Here is a 19,911-nt window from a genome sequence, read left to right as displayed (position 1 = left end):
ACCAGAAAAAAAAACAAAAATTCTACCTGGGAAGGTCAAGAATATGAGGCAACATAAGCATATTCTGCAAAAAAGGGAAAACTAACAGGCATGATTTGTGTTCATGGCTGAAGTGCTCAGTGTATGTGTGGTAGCTTAATAACAAGTTACTAGTTACATTTGTAAGAAGCAGCATGCTACAGTTTTAGAGTAGAAGAGCTTTTTTTATTTATTTTTTCTTCAAGGTGAAGATAATTTTTTTGCTCCTGAAGCAATCAGGAGACATGATCAACGGGTGCTAATGGTTTGAGGATGCAGTACTGGCATTTTATTTTTTATAAAATGTCAGTGCTGCATTTAGGGTCTCAAGCGTTCAATGTTTGGTAGTTTGACTGTAGAAGAAACTTCACAGTGTGGAGGGTGTGAAGTTCACTCCTTGAATTATGTTATGCACCAAGTTCACTAATAAAAATCAAACTATAAAATATATACTACAATATAATAAGATAGAAAATAGTAGGTAGTTCACAGTTTAGTTAAAAATGGAATCTTCTTTATTGAAACACACATTTTTCTTTTTGTAGTTTGACTGTAGCAAACATTTTGCTACATTTGTAGCAAGCAGCATGATACAGAATCAAGTAGGAGAGGTGCTGTTTTTTTTTTTCTGGTCTTCAAAGTGAAGACTTTTTTTCAAGGGCAATGCCATTTCAGGGAATGGTCAGGGAAAGTATATATGGGTTAGCAAGCTTACCATAATAGTGGATGTTGAAATAGATTAGTGTTGCCCAAGTTAGATGGGTATTATACCCTGCCAAGGATTTAAGCACCAGCCAGCATTCAAAACTTCAGTGCACCTTCCAAGTGCCCTAAATGCTAAAGGCTCAATAAAAATGATATAAAATGAGAAGTTTGGGCACCAAAAGCTTCAGAGCTTTCTTGCCTCAAGAAGGGAGGCTATAGCCCTGAAAGGAAAATGCTAAAAAAGGAAAATCCCATTTAAAATATGTAACTATATACATAAGAGTGTATATATCCACACTTTGGCAATACTCCAAATACAATACAAATAGGATGGAGGGAGTGGATGCTACTTCAACAGTGATCTAGCAATACATCTACTATTATTTATTTATTAATTGGTCACCCAGATAAGCCTGACTGGATAAAGCCCTAGGAGAAAAGCTCCAGCAGATGCCTTTAAAATACACATAAAACATTTTTTTTCATAAAGACACATTATGAGATAGCTCTTAACTCATTAACACCTATGTGGTGCGGAATGCTGCACCTTTAGCAGCCTACACACATCTTGCATTCCAGAGCATTTTCTGAAAAATAAACTTAATACTCATAAGGTAAATAAATGTAAATATTTTGCAAGCATTAAAAGCTGTCAAAACTGTACAAATATTAATGCTATCAGTAAAAAGTATTCTTTACAGTGATAATAGTCAGTGCATTTATAGTATTTCCATATGTATTATAATATATTATAATGCACACAACCCCAAATTATACTTTTGATAAACTTTCACAAACAAATTGTCATATCTTGGAAACTACTGTACAGCCAAGGCATATGTTGTTAGAATACTTTTGTTAACCAAGAATTAGCTTGCACATGATAACAAGAAATTCCTCTAAGATGACATGTTTATTAAGATATTTAAAGAAATATGAAAAGATAGGCATAATTTTATAATCAGCAAAGACAAAACATTGAATATCTCTTACAATGCAAATAAAAAAGTTTTCTTCAATAACATCTAATGTTTCACCTGATGTAACGCAACAGTTGTAAGTCACTTGTCTTCTGAAGTATTAAGCATATATGGAAATATTGTTTTTTATCATAATTATCATAATTGCTAAAACGTCTATAAATATCTCAGGTATAGCCTAATATAAATGGACATTAACAATGAATTTTCCTCTCTCCCCTCATGACATATCACATCATACCCCTAAATAATATGTAGGTTTCTCAGTTATGAAAATATGAACAAAAATATGAAAATATGAACGAGTGCCACACAGCGATTAACTTATCTACTGCACGACATCCAAGGTTTACAATCTTAGTATCATTTTCTTAACAACTCCTTGCATTTTTTAATGCTGCTTATTATTAGCTGATAAGTCACTTAGTTAAAGAAACCAGACCCAGAAATATTCTGGACACTATACATAGCTATTAGTGTGAAATGGAAATATACAAAAAAGCACTATAGGCTTGAATATTAAGACATCTAGATACAAACAGGCAGCTGTTGTGTAGTGACACCATACAAAGATAAAACTGGTATTTCTTCAGTGGTGATATTATACATGATGTTAAATTCCAAGTATAAAACATTTAGTATGCAAACATTTTATAGGTTCACAGGCAAGTATTAGGCTATCTGCTCTTGTGTGTAATTTTAAGCCTAACCAATTTCCCTTTTGGTGTTTGGCTTAGTCTCTCCCATTTGGTGTTAGACTGGCCTTACTCATCCCATGGTCAACAATAATATATCACCCCTAGTGAAAATAACTAGGATCACATCACAGATAAGTTTAGGGGATGTATGCATGAAATAAAACATTTAGGAAATGCCTCTGTCCATTAGTAGTACAAGGTGCAGTCCTGTAGTAAATTTTCTATTACGCATCCATAGATCCAAGTTCTAGAGCAGTGGCATTCTCTGTGGGATATATCTGTCTCTCCAAACCATTAGATTGATGTTGCAGAAGAGGGCTAGATCCCTAAACTGAGTATTTCTGTAATTTGACTTGCTGATGTGCAGTAGGTCCATCAGTACTGGATTACAGGATGCCCTGTATGCCAGACACAGGTCACCTGTGCAATATGTGAGACAAGCAGACATCAGATATGACTTAAAATACATGGGTAAGGAGGGTTACAATATATATGTTAAGAATAAATAAACTTGAGGTAAGGAGTGTGAAATATTAGTCAGTACATATATACTAGTTAAAGCTATGAGCTGGAGTAAGTCATTGTACAGCTGATGTGTCAAGGATAGTTAGAAGTAAGAATATTAAGGCACATACTGACACAGAACCTGGTTATAAAAGAATGGTGGAGAGTATCTCAATGAGATCGATGAAGTGGGAAGGTCAGAAAGAAACTGAAATGTAAAATGGGGATTATGATAGGAAGGTAATTTAAGGAGTGGTAGTGAGGTTTGTTGTATACTAGGGGATAGAGGTTAAAAAGTGATAGGGAGCATGAGCTGGCAAAGGAAAATGAAGTTACCCAGATGAGAAGTACATACATGACCATGTGTGGCTTGGGTGTAGTTTTAATAAGGGCTTGAAGGCAGAAAGTTTCATGGTCTGTTTTAGGTATGTTGGGATGGTGTCCCAGAGTTTAGATACATAATGGGGGTAAGGTAAGTCACTTGCTGAGTTAATAGACTTTGTTGTTATTACAAAGGGTTTATTGGTTAAGTGAAGGTCCCTACCTGGAGAATAGTGTTGCAGGTTATCTTTTAGTGCTGGACATTTTCCTAGTGCATGCATAATATTGTGTGCAGTAACAAGTCATGAGTACAGTAGAGAGTCAATTATCCGAACGTCGATTGTCCAAAACATCAATTATCCAAACTCAGCATTCCAAAGTTTTTGGGTAGGAAAAATCATAAAGTCTGAATATGTAAACATTATATGTATTCACTTGTGTGTGTTTTTTAAGCTTGTACTGCAATAATATACTGTAATGCTTTGTACTTACAGTAGATGTGTTTTATTTTTTCTTGTTTAAAGTTCATCAAAAACATTTTAGAAGCTTTCTAATCTGGTTCAATTATATGTTTGATTATCCGGACTACCCTCGGTCCCAATTAGTTCAGATAATTGACTTTCTACTGTATTTTAAATAGCAGGGTAGCTTGAGCCACTTTAGCTGATTCAGGGCTCTGCAATAATGAGTGCTATGTATAAGACTGGCAGCACATTTGGCTACTTTATTGTAACAGGTGGAGCATTTAGCTTTAAGTGTAGTATTCAGGTTTGCAAGAACAGGTGAAGTATATAGCAGCAACGGAAGAAGGCAGGTAGATGGTAGTATTTGTCTTGTATCATCTGCCATATGGTGTTTGGTTCATTAGAGGAAGTCAAGTTGCTGGTGTGTTTTTTTAATGCCTTGAAATATGTGCTAGTTAAATTTGAAGTCATTGTCAATTAGGATGCCCAGAAGTTTTGCTTGGGTTATCATTTCAATTTTTGTGTTGTTGGATGATGTTATTTCAAAGGATTGTGTTTCATTTTAGTATTATTTAAGAGTGAAGAGCATGTTTTTTTTTTTGGTTGTTTTTTTTTTAGGATTTAAAAGTGGATTTGCACCTTTTAGCCAAGTTTCAATAGCAGTGAAAGAGTTTCGGGTAATGTCCTGAAGTGCTGGTAAGAACAGCGATGCAGATATAAGGGCTGAATCATCAGTATATTGAACTATTCTAGCAGGGTATGTGGCAGTATATAGATGGAATTACAAACATTGAATAATAGGGAGGTATAATACTGATCCTTGTGGGATGCCGAAAGTGACTGGTAGGAAGAAGGAGAGATTTTTGTTTCCATTTGACTGTTTGCTGCCTGTCAGTCAGATAGCTATGGAACCAGCTGGGTGAGGCTGAGGGAAGAAAGTAAAATAAAAAGATATTGATGGAAGATGGTAACAAATGCTGTTGATGAATCTAAGAATAGTGAAGATACTATGTTGCTGTCATTCCTATGATGGTGAAGTTAAGGAGAGCAGTGGTAGTACTATGGTGAGGTCTAAAGACAGAGTTTCCCCTTTGTTTTTTGAGACTTTAGAAGAACCCTTGGGATGAGCGGTAGAGGAAGACCTGGTTTCTCCTTGGTTGTTTATGTACCATGAATGAGTTGTTGTCTGTGAAAATTCTTAGAGGACCTGGCCTCCAGACATGGGAAAAGACTTGAAACACTTGGTTGAGGGCTCCCACCTCCTGCATGTTGATGTGCTCCTTTAGTAGTTTTGATTGCCATCTGCCCTGAACCCGGTGGTCACTGTTCAGGCTCCCCATGCCTCATCCAAGGCATCTGTGTGCATTTCTTGAACTGGAAGTGGTGGGGTAAAGTGAAGTCCTGGGTTAAGTATCACCTGACCCTACCACCATGAGAACCCTTTCCTGAAAGAAGGTAATAGTGAGATTACTCTGTCCAGAGTGTGAGAGTGCTGGGACCAAACTGTTTTCAGGTACCTCATATGAAATCTGGCTAGAGGGTGCATTAGAATAATTGTTGACGTGAATCCTAATGCCCTTAGTATTTCTCTTACAGAGCACTGGCTTCATGAGGACTGGTTGTTTAAGCAATCTGCAAGGCTCTGTACTTTTTCCTGCGGCAGGTAGGCCTATATCTTTATGGTGCCCAGTCTGCAGCCCAGGAAAACTAAGTTTTGAGTTGACTGCAGGGATGACTTCTTGTAGTTAGTGGTAATCCCCAACTGTGCAGGAGGTTGAGAGTTTGTTGAAGGTGTTGTAGGAGTATCAGAGGAGAGGATGTTTGGATTAACAAGTTGTCAAAGTAGGCAAAAATCTGTATTCTCTGTGTTTGACAGAAGGTAAATAACTACTTTGTGAAAGTTCTTGGGCTGTGGAAAGACAAAAGACCAAGCATTAAACTGAAACTGAGATGACCCAGCACAAAACCTGATGAATCTCCTTGGGGGGAGGGAGTTGGAATATGGAGGTAAGTATCTTTCAGATCTAGAGATGCTAGAAAAGCATGAGGCAGAATGAATGGAAGCAGATTGTTTAGGGAAAACGTGAAAATTGCCACTTTCAGAAAAGTATTTAGCAGAGAGAGATGTAGTATGAGTCTCCACTCCCCTTATTTCCTTGGTATTAGGAAAAATCTGGAGTAAAAGAGTTTTCCCACAAATTCCTATTTGATCTATTGTGCTTTGTGCCTGCAATTCATATAGGATGGGTGGAAGCAGGTACATCTAGTTGTGGGGAGGGGGTGGCATACTATTTAGAGAAGGGATCTCTATCCAGGACATGGCATATCCCCTTTTTTATAATCAAAAGCATTCATTGGTCTGTGGTAATCGTTTTTCAGGTGGAGATTGACTGGGTGAGTCTTTGTGAGAATGAAAGGGCCTGAGAGGGGGAAAGGCAGGCATGAGATTTTGTAGATAGTCACAGAGACGTATCTCAAAAGGGAGGCCTCCCAGAAGAATTTCTATGTGGTTTCTCTGGGAATCTCTTTCTGGGGGCCTTCCTGTATTTTTGACCTGGCTGTGCCTAGGATTTCTTCAAACAAAACAGGTGTTTTTATTGGGTCTATATCAGACCGTGGAATCACTAATATGCAAACATCATCGAACACCTACTGACTGAACAAACTAATCACCAAACTAAGTTTTCAGTGAAAACTTTCCTAGGGCAAACTAACGGTAGTCTGCCCTAGTGACTATTAAAAAAAAAATAAAAAAAATAAAAAGACTTAACACCTACACAGGTGCGCATGCCCCCCACCCCACCCCAACTAAATATACCAACTACAAGATTGCACTACAGTGGGGAAAAGGACATGTTCCAGATGATGGCCAACCATCATTTTGCCCTAGGAAACGTTTCACTAAAAACTTAGTTTGATGATTGGTATATTCGCTTAATAGATGTTCAACGAAGAGGCGTTCGCATATTAGTGATTTGATGATCTGATATAGACCCGATTTTATTGGGTAATTCCTCAGATGCCTGGGTACAGAGGTTAACAGAAGCTGTCTGCAGTCCTCCATGTTTTTTCCCTGTTCTTGAAGGGTTCTGAACAGATTCACTGTCTCAAGTCCAAGCAGAAAGGTTTTGTCTAAAGTGGAATCTAAAATCTTAGCTTTCAAGCCTTCATGTATGGATTGATTGTGTAACCATGTATACCAGCAGAGGATGGAACCAGTGGCAACTGATCTGGATGAGGCCTCTACAACATCATAACTACATTTAATGCTGCATCTGGCTACTTGTGTAGCCTGATTAAGTGAAGACAACATTTTTTTTTTTTTTCAAAAAACTTTTTATTGGTTTCATAAGAAATAAGAACAACAATAGGATGCACAGCCAATAATGAATTGTTGGTACATGAAAGAAAGTACAGGCTGAGCACACAATTAACAAGAGAAAATAAGAACAGTCAGAATTTATGATCTTATAACAAAAAATATACAATATATACAAAATATACAATTAGCTAACCAAAAAAAAAAAAAACTACCATTGAAAAAATATCTATAAAATAGACATGAATTGTAAGATAGTCCCATTGCCTAGATTGGAAAATAAGTGAAGACAACATTTGTTGTTTAGAATTAGTCCCTTGTGCATCCACTACTACCTTCTTTACGGAATTGAGGATGGATATCAAACACTTGGTCATGTGGGTTTGGTAATTTATAGCCCTGAATGCCAAAGTAGAGGAAGTATAAACTTTTTTTTACCCCACCTATCCATAACCCTACTAACCTTGTTAGTAAAACAGTTTCTATTGGACTTATATGAGTGAATGAAACAGGTACCCACTGACCTCTCTTGCATCATGGTCACGATGGATGTCCAATCACTGTTTGCAGTCATCCCTAATGAAGTAGGGATCTGGATGGTCCATGACTACCTTAAATCCCACTCTGAATTTAGTGATTCTACTTTGGATTTACTGGTTTTAAGTGGTTCTGAAGAACAATGTGTTTTGTTTCGACTCCCAATGTTATCTGCAGCAGGATGGCGTGGCTATGGGCACTTCGTGTGCCAACAGCTACGCCAACCTTTTCATGGCTGCATGGGAGACTGATTATTTGTCTTGGAAGAATTCTCCCTTAACGTATTGTTTTACAGATGTTTTGTGGACGGCTGTTTTTTGTTTGGCATGGTCCAGTTGATGAGTTATCTACATTTATTGATAAGGTGAATGGATTATCCCCATTTTTGAAGTTCAGCCATGAGTACTCTGACACCTGGATTTCCTTTCTGGATGTCTATGTGGAAAGGCTATGTAATGGTATGTTGAATACAGGGGTATATAGGAAGTCATGCCATCACAATGCCCTACTACATAGACATAGTATGCATCCTGGTTATATCTTTAGCAATATAGTGAGAGGCCAGGCCCTTAGGACGTCCCGTTATAATCCTAGGTAGGAAGGCTTTGAGTTGGAGTTGAGGGACTTATGTGAAAGGTCGAAGGACAGAGATTATAAGGATGTTGATATTGAGAGAGGGTTATGTGGGCTCACCGGCCCGAGAACTGGTACAGCTACGCCCTATTTCTCAGATGTGTCATGAGCTAATCCAGGTGATGGTATCATTGAATTGGAGAACTTGGATTATGGCCACAATGGGGTTAGGGTGAGGTTGTTTTACACAATAAATATGGGTAAGATTAAGGATGTAATTAGGTCTCACTGGGATATTTTGACAGTGGACGAGGGGATGAGAGAATTGATAGGTAATGTACCACAATTTGCATATAAGAACAAACCTAATTTGAAGAAGATGCTATGTTATTCAAGGCAAGACTGGGAGGAAGGTGTCACCCAGGGGAACACTCCCTGTGGCCAGTGCAATTTTTGTGGCTATATCAATTTGGAAGATTGTTTTATACATCCTGTTCAGGGCAGTAAGTTTAGGTTTAAAGTCTCTGCTGATTGTATGTCCATGCATGTAGTGTACCTCGCCTCCTGTTCCTCTTGCCCTGCATTTTACATGGGCAAGACTGACAGGAGACTGAAGGACAGGATCAGGGAGCATGTCTACCAGATTAGGATTGGGTCCACTGTTAATGCCTTGTCTAAACATGTTTTAGCTATGGATGATACACATAGGTTTAGCTTTAGAGTCATTGAGGAATTGTCCGTGAACCCCAGGAATGGTGATGTTAGAAATAGGACTGAAGCCCAATAGTCTAGATGGATCATTAGACTTAGGGCAGACCAACACCCAGGACTCAACGACAAGGTGCAACTTAAGCCCTTCTTGAAATCTAGAGGGCTTAGATAGTTAATTAATTAGATGACATGTAGCCATTATGTATGATCCATTGTTCGTGACATTGGTTATCTTTTTATGTAAAAGAGAATATTTTATCTCTGTTTATTCTATTTTATTTTTTAAATCTGTTTTTATATAATTAATGTATGTTATCATTTCCATATGGATCATACATTGTAATCCATAGATGAATTTTGTTATGGGGTTGTTTCTTTAAGAAGTTTTTGTTTTGGCGCCTTTTTCCTTTTAAAAGTTTAACAGCTTAACTAGAGATTATTATGGTCTGAGGAAGCCCTTATGGGTGAAAGCGCGTACCATCATTTTGTGCTACAATATCTACTTTTTGTCATCTTTATCGCTGTCATATGGAATAAACCTGTTTTTTACCCTGAACTAGAGTTCGAGATTGGATTTGTTGAGCATTGATGTACTTTATCTGTCCTGGCCTTGTATCGCTCTTACACCAGGTGTTATTTGTTATATTTGCTTCAAGATAACAGATAGTGTTGGAACACCACGTTTCAGATAACTGAGTTTCCTTGGACCACCGAACTTGAATCATGGACAAATCATAAATTAGAAGAACAAAGAAAAAATGTCATACAAAGAAAGAACTGTTATACATCAGACTTTGAGAAAAATATCAGACCTTTTGGTATAAATATGAGAGTGTATAAACAAGCTTTGGGCATTTGCCATACAGAGCTGACTGCATCTGTGTTGCATGCTTGTAGATCTGAAAAGAGAATGCGACAGTAAAGCCGTGTATTAACTGAAACAGTTATCTTCGTGTATTTATTGTACTCTGTACAATACAGTAATAAGACTAGTTGATTGGTATGTATGCATGCATGTAAATGGCAAGTAACAGCAAGAAACCCACAAAAGGCGTATATAATTTTTCAATAGCGAGCCACAGTTGACGAACCAAATGGTTTCTTATTGTGACAACTACAGATTCTTTTTTATGTTATTCAGTTAGTGCGTTCAGTTCCAGTGCAAATGTTTGCCTCCTTCTTCATCTGTACAGTATCCAGTAGCAGAACAGTGCATTTCTGCAGATTCCACAGGTCCTGATATTCACACAACTGAATCTGCCAGCTGTGTTTGATCACCTTTTCAGAGAATCAACGAGGGACTTTCCACGCTTTCTTGAGGGAAGACTTGATCACCTTCCACACAGAAACTGGTAATTCTCTTTTTGTTTCTCATTCTACAGCATGGATGCTATTAGACAGAAAAGTATTAAATGTAAAACTACCTTTCAGGTAGACAGTAATGACAGTCCAGCACATGTATGGTCAGGATTTAATGACTGGTATAAACAGAGCTGTAGCACATGCAGTACTTTATTAGGTAATGTTGATGTTAATGCTTTGTGTAAATGGATTTTTTTACCTATGACTGGTACATGTCTAATGTCAAAACTTATAAGTAAAGACCAGGATGTATGTTTTGTGACAGTGATGCTAAATCTATGTCTCCGGTAGAAAAGGGATATCACCCCTGTAGTCAGCAATTACTGGCTATATATTGGGGAATCAGACAAAACATCTAACAGTCTTTTTATCCATAATAGTGCAGACACCGCACCACGCAGTGCAAGTACTAGTAGACGGTTTCGAAATGAACAAGATTACTGATGGTATTAGTCAAGCAGTATTTGCTAGGTGGATGACTACTTTCAGTGCAAAAAAGATAATCATACAAGCAGGAGAAAAATATTATTTGTCCAGCTTGCTTGGATATGAGGGAAAGCAGCATAACTACATTGACAATCTGACGAAGCCAGAAAAATCCCCTATATCACCAGACTACAATCATTTTTTGCCCTCTGTCTTTGTAGATGGAGCTAAGTACTGGGACAACGGACGGTATGTGACGAGATTTGCTGTACTACCAGAAAAAGAAAGTTTGGAAGTTCCAGAGTTGGTGCAGCTCCCAGGTCACATGTCAGCTCAAAGGGCTGAATTAGAAGCAGTACTGTACGTACTGCAGCATTACAATCCTGTCAATATTTACTCTGACAGTGCATATATGGTAAACTCATTACGTTTACACATGACAGTTTGGGCTTGTAGAGGTTTTGTAGACAGTGCAGGAAAACCACTTAGACATGCAGAGGTTTTGCAAAATATATGGAAAATCATACAGCAAAAGAATGTACATGGGCAAGTCAGCATTTTAAAGGTACAAGCCCACCAAAAACCAACTTCAGAAGTGTTCAAATTAAATGCAAAAGCAGATGTCTTAGCCAAACAGGCAGTGAATTGATGGCAGTTGTATCCTGAATTAAAATCAGCCGAAGCAATACAGCATGTTAGTGTTGTAGATAAGGACAGGGATATCACTAAAGATTTAGTCCGAATTCAGATGCAACAAGGTTTGGAAGAAGAGATTAGTCAATGTGTAATTGATGGGGTCCCACCTAGAGAATTCTGGGTTTATTCTACTACAAAAGGATTACAGCTACTTTATGTGCCATATCAACTAGCAAAACAGTTAGTAAAATACAATCATCAAGTGCTACGACATGTAGGTAGTGAAAAGCTATGGTCAGTGGTCAAAGAAAAGTATTGTAACCCAGCTTTAAAAAAGCTGTGTAGGATAGTTTCAGAAGAGTGTTTAATCTGTTTACAGATTAATGCCAAAAGTAAAAAGCCTCAGTTACACAGGGTCATGCCAGCAGATGGACCATGGTATGCAGTTCAAATAGACTATGCAGGACCATTACCACCAGCAAAAGGAGGGTATCGTTACTTGTTAGTAGTAGTAGATGTATTTTCAAAATAGGTAAAAGCAATTTCTACCAAAAAAACAACTGCTAAGGCAACAGCAGAAGCTTTAAGGAAAAACATTTTTTGTCATTGGGGATGGCCATGGGTTATCGAGTCTGTTAACGGGCCACAATTTCTCAGGCAGCTAGTCAAACAAATGTGTAATTTGTTAGGAATACAACAAAGATTTCATGTACCCTACCATCCACATTCCAACGGGATAGTTAAGAGAATGAACAGAACCATTAAAGAGAGACTAAAAAATGCATATTTAGAAAAGGGACGAGATGGGTGCAACATTTGCCAGGAATTTTGTTAGGGGTAAGAGCTACCCCAAACAGCAAGACAGAGATTTCACCATTTGAAATCATGACAGGCAGGAAAATGCCCACACAACTACCTTTTGATCCAGTGATTGGTCATAACAGACCTTTGTTAGAGGTAGTGCAACATAAAACATGGTTAAAAGACATCACAGAACAGTGTGAATACTTGGCAAGGGAGCAAACATTCCATTTATGGAAAAAGGTTCCCATAATGCCACAGGAAAAACACCTTCCCTCTGGAACAAAGGTATTAATTAAAATGTTTCAGACGGACGGTCCATGGGATAGCAATTGGCGAGGATCTTTTGAAGTAATGGAACAAATAGGGCCTTTGGTCTATAAAGTCAAACAAAGAAAAAAAAAACAAGACCTTGCTAGTTCACAGGGATCAAATAAGTGTCATTGTTTGTAGTGATAATCAGCAAAATGCATCGCCTTTAAAAGGAGGGCGAGCAGATGTTCAATAAAGTTTATGTTTCTGTTTTTTAGAAACAACGTACAAGACTGAATGCCAAGCATTGTGCAAAGTTTGTTGAAAGTACTCCCAAAAAGGATGATAGGGCAAACAAGTTTTAATAAACATGAAAAACGTGATTGTTATTGTAAGTATTGTGCTCAGTGGACTCCTTCTGGTAGATTGCCAAACAGAGGGAACCAAGGTTGTTTATTACAACATTTCACAAATAACACTAAGTTGGGAAAATGCTACACAAAACAGAATACAAGACAAGTTCAGTTGTAAAATGCAAACAAAGTGTATCTTTGGAAGCATAGCATTTAACAATAATATAACAGCATGGTTAGCTAAACAGGGTCAGGCATGCATAAAAGTAGAAGAAGAGTCAAAGACTGACATAAACATTTCAGTAAACAGCTCAGTCTCTATTAGATGCTGTACATTAACCCCTGAAAATATAACAATTCTGACAAGGAAATACATCATACAAAAAATGTCAGAGTGTGTTAATAATAAATTTGACAGGGGAAAGAACAGGTATAATTTCTACTAATCTGTTTATATGCATAAACAATACAGTAATACAAGGAAAAGGACCATGGGTCGGAATACTTACCATTCTGGGTAATAAACCAGTACGTCATACAGATCAAGTGGTAAAAATACCATTCACTTGTACCATGATAGGACAACAATACCAAAAAAACAATATTGTGCTTCAACATTACGTTTCCATGTTTTAAACAGACAAAATGCAGATTTAAAAGAGCCTGGTATGACATACTCTTGGGGGGAGTAGGAGCAGGAGTAGGAACTCTAAATGTTGTGGATATTGAAATTTTACAAAACAAACTAAAGTTACTAGGACAGGACATATCACAAATTGTGCATTTGCAAGCCCAGTGGAAGCCCACTATTTGGTATGTACATAAACAAAATGTACAGTATCAAGAGGGTTTTTTAAATCATTATAATGTATTATTAATAGGCAGATTGCAATTTGACACCAATGTATCTGTATTTGCAGATTGGACAAAATGTACTTTATAATCATTGTATGTTAAAATACAGCAAAATGAGTTACAGACAAAGCTGATGTTAAAAAATGAGTACATGTGGCTACAACTATTCAGCAGATGGATTCCATCCACTAGCTGGGTAAGACTGTTCACAGAACAGACTTAGTGCGAGCACAACTATTGCACTGGTAAAGTCATGTATTATAATGTAACAAAACAAACAGTAATGTGTCGATTCATGGTATTACCCGTAATATTCTTGTCCACTTATAACAATACTGAACTTTGGTTACCTCAACTTGAAGGAAATTATATAGATATAGATAACAAAATGCACATGTTAAAACACTGTACAAAAACTATGAATGGTCTCATATGTGGGCAGCAATCTCCCATCTATGAATCAGGTTTTTTACAACATTATGTAAAACGTGCAAATGGACAATATTGCCTTTAAACTTCAAAATGTTTGTCGAAGTGGCACCACAATTTGTATGTGTGGTTTCAAATAAACCAGTGTTAAAATACAAGCAAACACCCTTTGTAGGATGTATCAGTAATATCACGCATTTAACCTGGGAAAATGAGACTTATGTATTTTATACCAGTACTAAAAAATGGCATAATTTCAGTGGAAATATGAAATTATTCAGTTTCCTAACATTACTTTGTCTTTAGACAAGTTAAGAAAAATAATACAAGACACAGATGATCTTAAAGCTTACTTGGATCATCGTAACCATAGCATATTACAGCATGCAGTAAATAGTATAATAGTAAAAGACAAATTGGTAAAGTTAGCTGAAAAAACAGAAGCTGACACTGCCCATAATTGATGGAATATATTCACAGGTTGGTCATCATCTGGAACCAAATTGTTAAATTGGTTAATACAGCCGGTATTGGTAGTCTTAGGGGGTCATAATAACAATGACAACTTGGAATTGTTTAATATGCTGCAGGTTACGGAAAGTTGCAATAACTCAACAAGTTATGACTGTAAATATGAGTAAAGTTGTAAATGCTGTAAATGATAACGCTAGCAAAATAAATGCAGTCTTTTTACTGAAGTTTAGTCTGTTCCTAAAACAAAAAAAAAAATTAACTGAAAGAATATTAGTACTCTGTTCTATTTAGTACACATTGTCTTTTCAAACTGTGGTTAGCAGGTTTATTAGCTTGAATAAAAAGCTGCAATAAAGGGTTAATTTAGAAATAGTATAAAATGCAAGAAGTGTGCTGGCAAACATATATAGCTTAGTTAGATTTTGGCATGCATGTAAAGGAGTATATTACTGAGAAACAAATTCTGTAAAAATAACTGCGCAGATGGCAGTTGGAAGGACATCAACGAAGTAAAGAGCTGTAACATCAAGCAAGATTAACAGTGCTGGAACACCACGTTTCAGATAACTGAGTTTCCTTGGAACACCAAACTTAAATCAAGGACAAATCATAAATTAGAAGAACAAAGAAAAACTGTTATACAAAGAAAGAACTGTTATACATCAGACTTTGAGAAAAATATCAGATCTTTTGGTATAAATATAAGAGTGTATAAACAAGCTTTGGGTATTTGCCATAGAGAGCTGACAGCATCTGTGTTGCATGCTTGTAGATCTGAAAAGAGAATGTGACAGTAAAGCGTATTAACTGAAACAGTTATCTTCGTGTATTTATTGTACAATACAGTAATAAGACTAGTTGATTACAATAAATAGTTAAATGAACTGTGGTATGCATGCCTGTAAATGCAAGTAACAGCAAAAAACCAACAAAAGGCATATATCATTTTTCAGGGGAGAGAATCATTATCGGTCTGTAGTTATTAAACTCTGTAGATGTGCTGCCTTTGTGCAGTGGTATGATGTAGGATTTTTTCCACAGTGATGGGACATATCTTTCTGCTATGGACCTATTAATTAGTATGGACACAGGGAAGGCTATGACTTCTGCAGACATTGTTAGGTGGTCTGATGGTAGTTGGTTTAGAGCTACATAAGTATTTTTTAAGGAGCAACTTCCTTAGGAGTGAGGTAGGTATTGGACTAAAATTGAACACCTGTAGGTGGTTTTGATTGGACAGAGGAAGAGTGAGGGGGTCAGATGTGTTAGAGTCTAACAGAGATAATATTGATTGTATAAAGTAGGAATTAAACTGTGAGAAGAGAGTCTGCCATATTGTCTGTTTTTGGAGAAGGACTAGTGGTCTTGCCAGGGTGGAGTAATTTATTTAGTGATGACAAAAAATTTTGGGTTGCTTATATGTTTGTCTTGTAGGTTGGTATTGTATGTTTGCATACCCTGTTTGACATGGAGATTTGCAAGGTTTCTAAGATATCTAAATTGCTGGAGGGCATTTTGAGTTCTATTGTTTACCAGTTTTTCCAGGCTTTATCCCTTTTTATCATGAGTTTTTTTTGTTTTCTTTGCCAGCCATGGTGAGGGGTTGGACTTTACTCTTTTATTATGTACTGGTGCTAGATTATTTAAGGTCTGTATGAATATGTTATTAAAGTGTTCTACAGCAGTATCTAGCAGCATTGTTCTAAGTACATTCCAGTTGCATTTTTAGTGTTTAATTGAAAATACCTTTGCTGAAATTGGTTGTATTTCATATTTGATTATAGATAAAATATTTATACTGGTTATGGTGAGTTCTAATAGCATATGTTGGTATGTAGTCACTTATGATATCTGAGAGGCAGCCTACTTTTGTAAGTTTGTCTGGTTTGTTTGTAAAAATCCAATCTAATATTGAGTGTCTCCATAAAGTTTTAATGATTCTAGTAGGTGTGGTTATTAATTGTCAAGTTGTACAAGTTTATAGATTCAATGGGGATAGTAGAATTTATAAATTGCCAGCCTATATTTAAGTCTGAAAGTATTATAGTTTCATGGTTAATTTGTTGGGATAGCCAATTCAGGATGTTTTCAGCAGTATCAACACTATTCCTTGGTGGTATATAAATTGCTGTTAAACATATAGTATTCCTACTGTTGAATTTTAGGAGTGTTAGATTAGGTAGTAGCTTAGAAAGATTATCAGAAGAGAAAGAGATAATGCAGAGGGGTCTGACACAGGATTTTTAAACAAGAATTTAGGATTATCAGAGACTTTATAAAATCTGTCGGCCTTTTGGGTGCAGGAGGCTGTGTGTCAGGGACAGCAGAGGTGGCTTGAAAGGCATCCAAGAATGTCTCAAGAACAATGGCCTGGCAGAAGGGGCTGGAGTGCTCATTTCAAAGCAGTTGTAGTATCTTTTCTGAACCTCTGCAATCTGCCTAGACTCCCAGCCAAAATATTTCATCATGTTTAATAGTGTCTCTCTAAAAATGCTTTTTCCGGATGAGAGTCAGGAAAAAGGGAGTCTTCATCCTCTGAAATGAACTGGTCAAAAGAGAGGATTTGAGATGAATATGCCAGAGAATAATCTGAGTCAAAAACCTCATCTTTGGAAGGAAATGAATCCACAGCAACCCTTTGAGGGATGTGGGAAGTTGGGAAGAAAAGGATGGTGATGTCAGGTCCATAAAGGCCTTGTGTAGGCCTTGAGAAAAGTCTACCCATTTCTTCTCCCTAGGAGGAGAATGAGGGAAAGAAGTTACATGTTCATTTTTTTCCATTTCATCTTAGATGCAATGCCCACTTGAACCAAACATGGTGGTTCAGATCCACTGTATACCTCAATAATTTTACCTGGGATCTCCTCCCTAGCTAGTATCTGGGGAATGTCCTCTGGATCCTCCAAGGTGACCATATATGGCTCAGCTTTATCTGCAGGTTCCTAGGTTGTAACAGCCTCAGACAACATACCAGTCTTGGTAGAGGGCATCTGAGAAGGAACCAGATATAATGCGGGTTCTAAAACCTCAGTGTGCATGTCAGAGTCAGAAACAGTCATCTGAGTTTCTGGTCTAGGTCTTTTAAGCTTCTTGTTAAGTGTTAGTGGTACATCTGGGGAAGTGGAATCCACATCTTGGAGTAGGCCAAGCATTTAAGACATTGGGTCTCTAGAAAGGCATTGAACGAGGACAAATGGGATTGCAAAATCCTAAGTACAAATGATTGGCAAATGGAACAGGCCTTGTAGTCATGGTCCGCTCCTTAGCAGAAAAGACACTGGGTATGTAAGGGTATTTACCTACCACACTCACACTTACCACTCTGAGATGACTTCTAATACTAGTAAGCAAAAACATTTTAGAAAAGATAAGGAAGATGCACCAATGAGGTACTTATCTGATTACTTGAAGCAAAGGTACCAATGACCAAACAGTCTGACAGATATGTAACCTGTGTTCAGGCTGGCAGAGAGATAGCTGAGGAACTATACTCATACATCCACCTATATACCACTATGCTTATGAGTTGAGGTCACACATTGGAGGTCTGATCAAAGGAAATCAAAGCTTTGGCACATCGGCCAGATGTCAGCAGTCATAACCTATTCATAGTGAATACTACAACAGTGATTTTAATCAGAAATAATACCTCAAACATTCAATAAAAAATATTTATGAAAGGAACGGGTCCCAATAAGGGGTCTTATTTGTTAGGCAAGAAGCTTTTGAATGTCTTATGTTCCTCTGGAGACAGAGAGATGCCTCTCTCTCTATGAAGCTGGCAGTAAAGTACTGAAGACTTCCCTCATCCTGATGGCTTTTATCCTTCCCTCCAGAAAGGGTACAGCCTATCAGCATCCAGAGTGAATGAAAGTGAGGGGAGTAACAGCTTTGACAAGCTGGCCATGTGCTGTGTCCTTGGCAGGCTACTGCGGCAGTGAGAATTAAGAACATGTAGTGTCATACACTGTTAAAAATAAAAACAATAATAAATAACAAGAAGTAATGCTGACCACATAGTCTTCCTGAATGCTCAACAGTTTGACTTTCACTTGAGTTCACAGTACTCTCAAGTCTGTGACACGTTGAGGTTCACATATCTACGGTTGAATGTTTCAAAGATCACACACACACACACACACACACACACACACACACACACACACACACACACACACACACACACACACACACACACACACACACACAAGAATCGCCTTCCAGAGCTACTTCCATTTCCCAGAAATGGCATTCATTTCAAATTAAAATGTGCTGTGAATGCACTGTTCATAACCACTGGGGTTTTAAAAATATAATGGTAAATAAAATTATTTTAAAAAATAAAAGGTATTGAAATGCATTTTTAATATTAAGAAGAAATTAAAATAACCACTTAAAAATGTGCCTGTGACTCTTTCACAACAAATGCTTCCTCCATTAGCAACTTGGTGTTCACCATACCTGTTTAGATGTCTCTGATCCAAAGCAACTGCTTCATGAAAGCATTCCTCTGCTTTACCGTTATCAGAGATCAACAGACAAAAGCATCCATAATCGAACCAGTGGTCAGGATTGTTGCGATCACGGGCCAGCCTCTATAAATGATACAATATTTTGAACTGAAATTGATGCACAATCTTCACAAAATTTCATTAATACTATCTTCTAATGGCTGCTTGATGAATGGAAGCATTATGTTTTATTAATTACTAAAGACTAAAGTACAAGCACATATTTCATTTTAAATGTCCGTTAAGCTAATTTGAAACAATATTTGTGAATAAGAAATGGTTTATGCTATTAGTCGAACGCATGAAGTTCACAAATAATTCACTCTGAATTCAAACTTTTCTGCAAAAGTCATGCTTACTCAAAGTTCAACTTAAATAAAAATGTACATGTTGCTGTTCTGAACTCATACTTCTACGTTTAAAGCAAATATTTCCATTGTAGTGGCTAGAATACATAGCAGTCTTTATATGGAATAAATGTGCAAATCATTTCATTGACAAAAGCAATGCTTAAGAACCTAAGAACTATGGATAATCCAATGAGCAGCTGAACTGCTGTGATAGTCACTATTCTTAACAATACTGACTAACGGGGGGTTCCTTTTCAGAAGTGCAAGACCAAAATCTGGGAGTTCAGCCACTTGAAAATTAACTGCAAATCAAATTAAAAATGGTGAATTCCAAATCCATCTGTTAAACCTTTTCAACATTTTTGTTTTGGCCTCTTGCAGCAACTTTGGACTTAGGTATATACTGATCCACATACATACTTGCAGTTCCACTTTTCAGAAGACTGCAATTAAGATCTTCAGAATTTCAACATGCACCTTCCTCAGAGATACATCAGCCAACCAGTTTCTATTATTGCATACAGGAACATCTGATTATCTTATATATATATATATATATATATATATATATATATATATATATATATATATATATATGTATATTGTGTGTGTGTGTGTGAGAGAGAGAGGTC

At 37.1% G+C, this 19,911-nt stretch overlaps 1 protein-coding gene across 1 annotated transcript in view; it reads right to left on the bottom strand.

Moving 5' to 3' along the window:
* Positions 1–19,911, bottom strand: part of CFAP70 (cilia and flagella associated protein 70) — a 1,838,232-nt gene that overhangs the window by 662,142 nt on the left and 1,156,179 nt on the right. Inside the window, exon 16 of the mRNA XM_044079382.1 lies at positions 18,880–19,013. Within this exon, the coding sequence (XP_043935317.1) occupies positions 18,880–19,013 (134 nt within the window). The remainder of the gene's footprint in view (positions 1–18,879; positions 19,014–19,911) is intronic.

The sequence above is a fragment of the Protopterus annectens genome, chromosome 8.part0 (genome assembly GCF_019279795.1).
Source record: "Protopterus annectens isolate FY-2018-M chromosome 8.part0, PAN1.0, whole genome shotgun sequence".
Taxonomy (NCBI): domain Eukaryota; kingdom Metazoa; phylum Chordata; order Ceratodontiformes; family Protopteridae; genus Protopterus; species Protopterus annectens.
The sequence above is the reverse complement of the archived record's forward strand: the minus strand, read 5'-3'. Positions and strand labels throughout refer to the sequence as shown.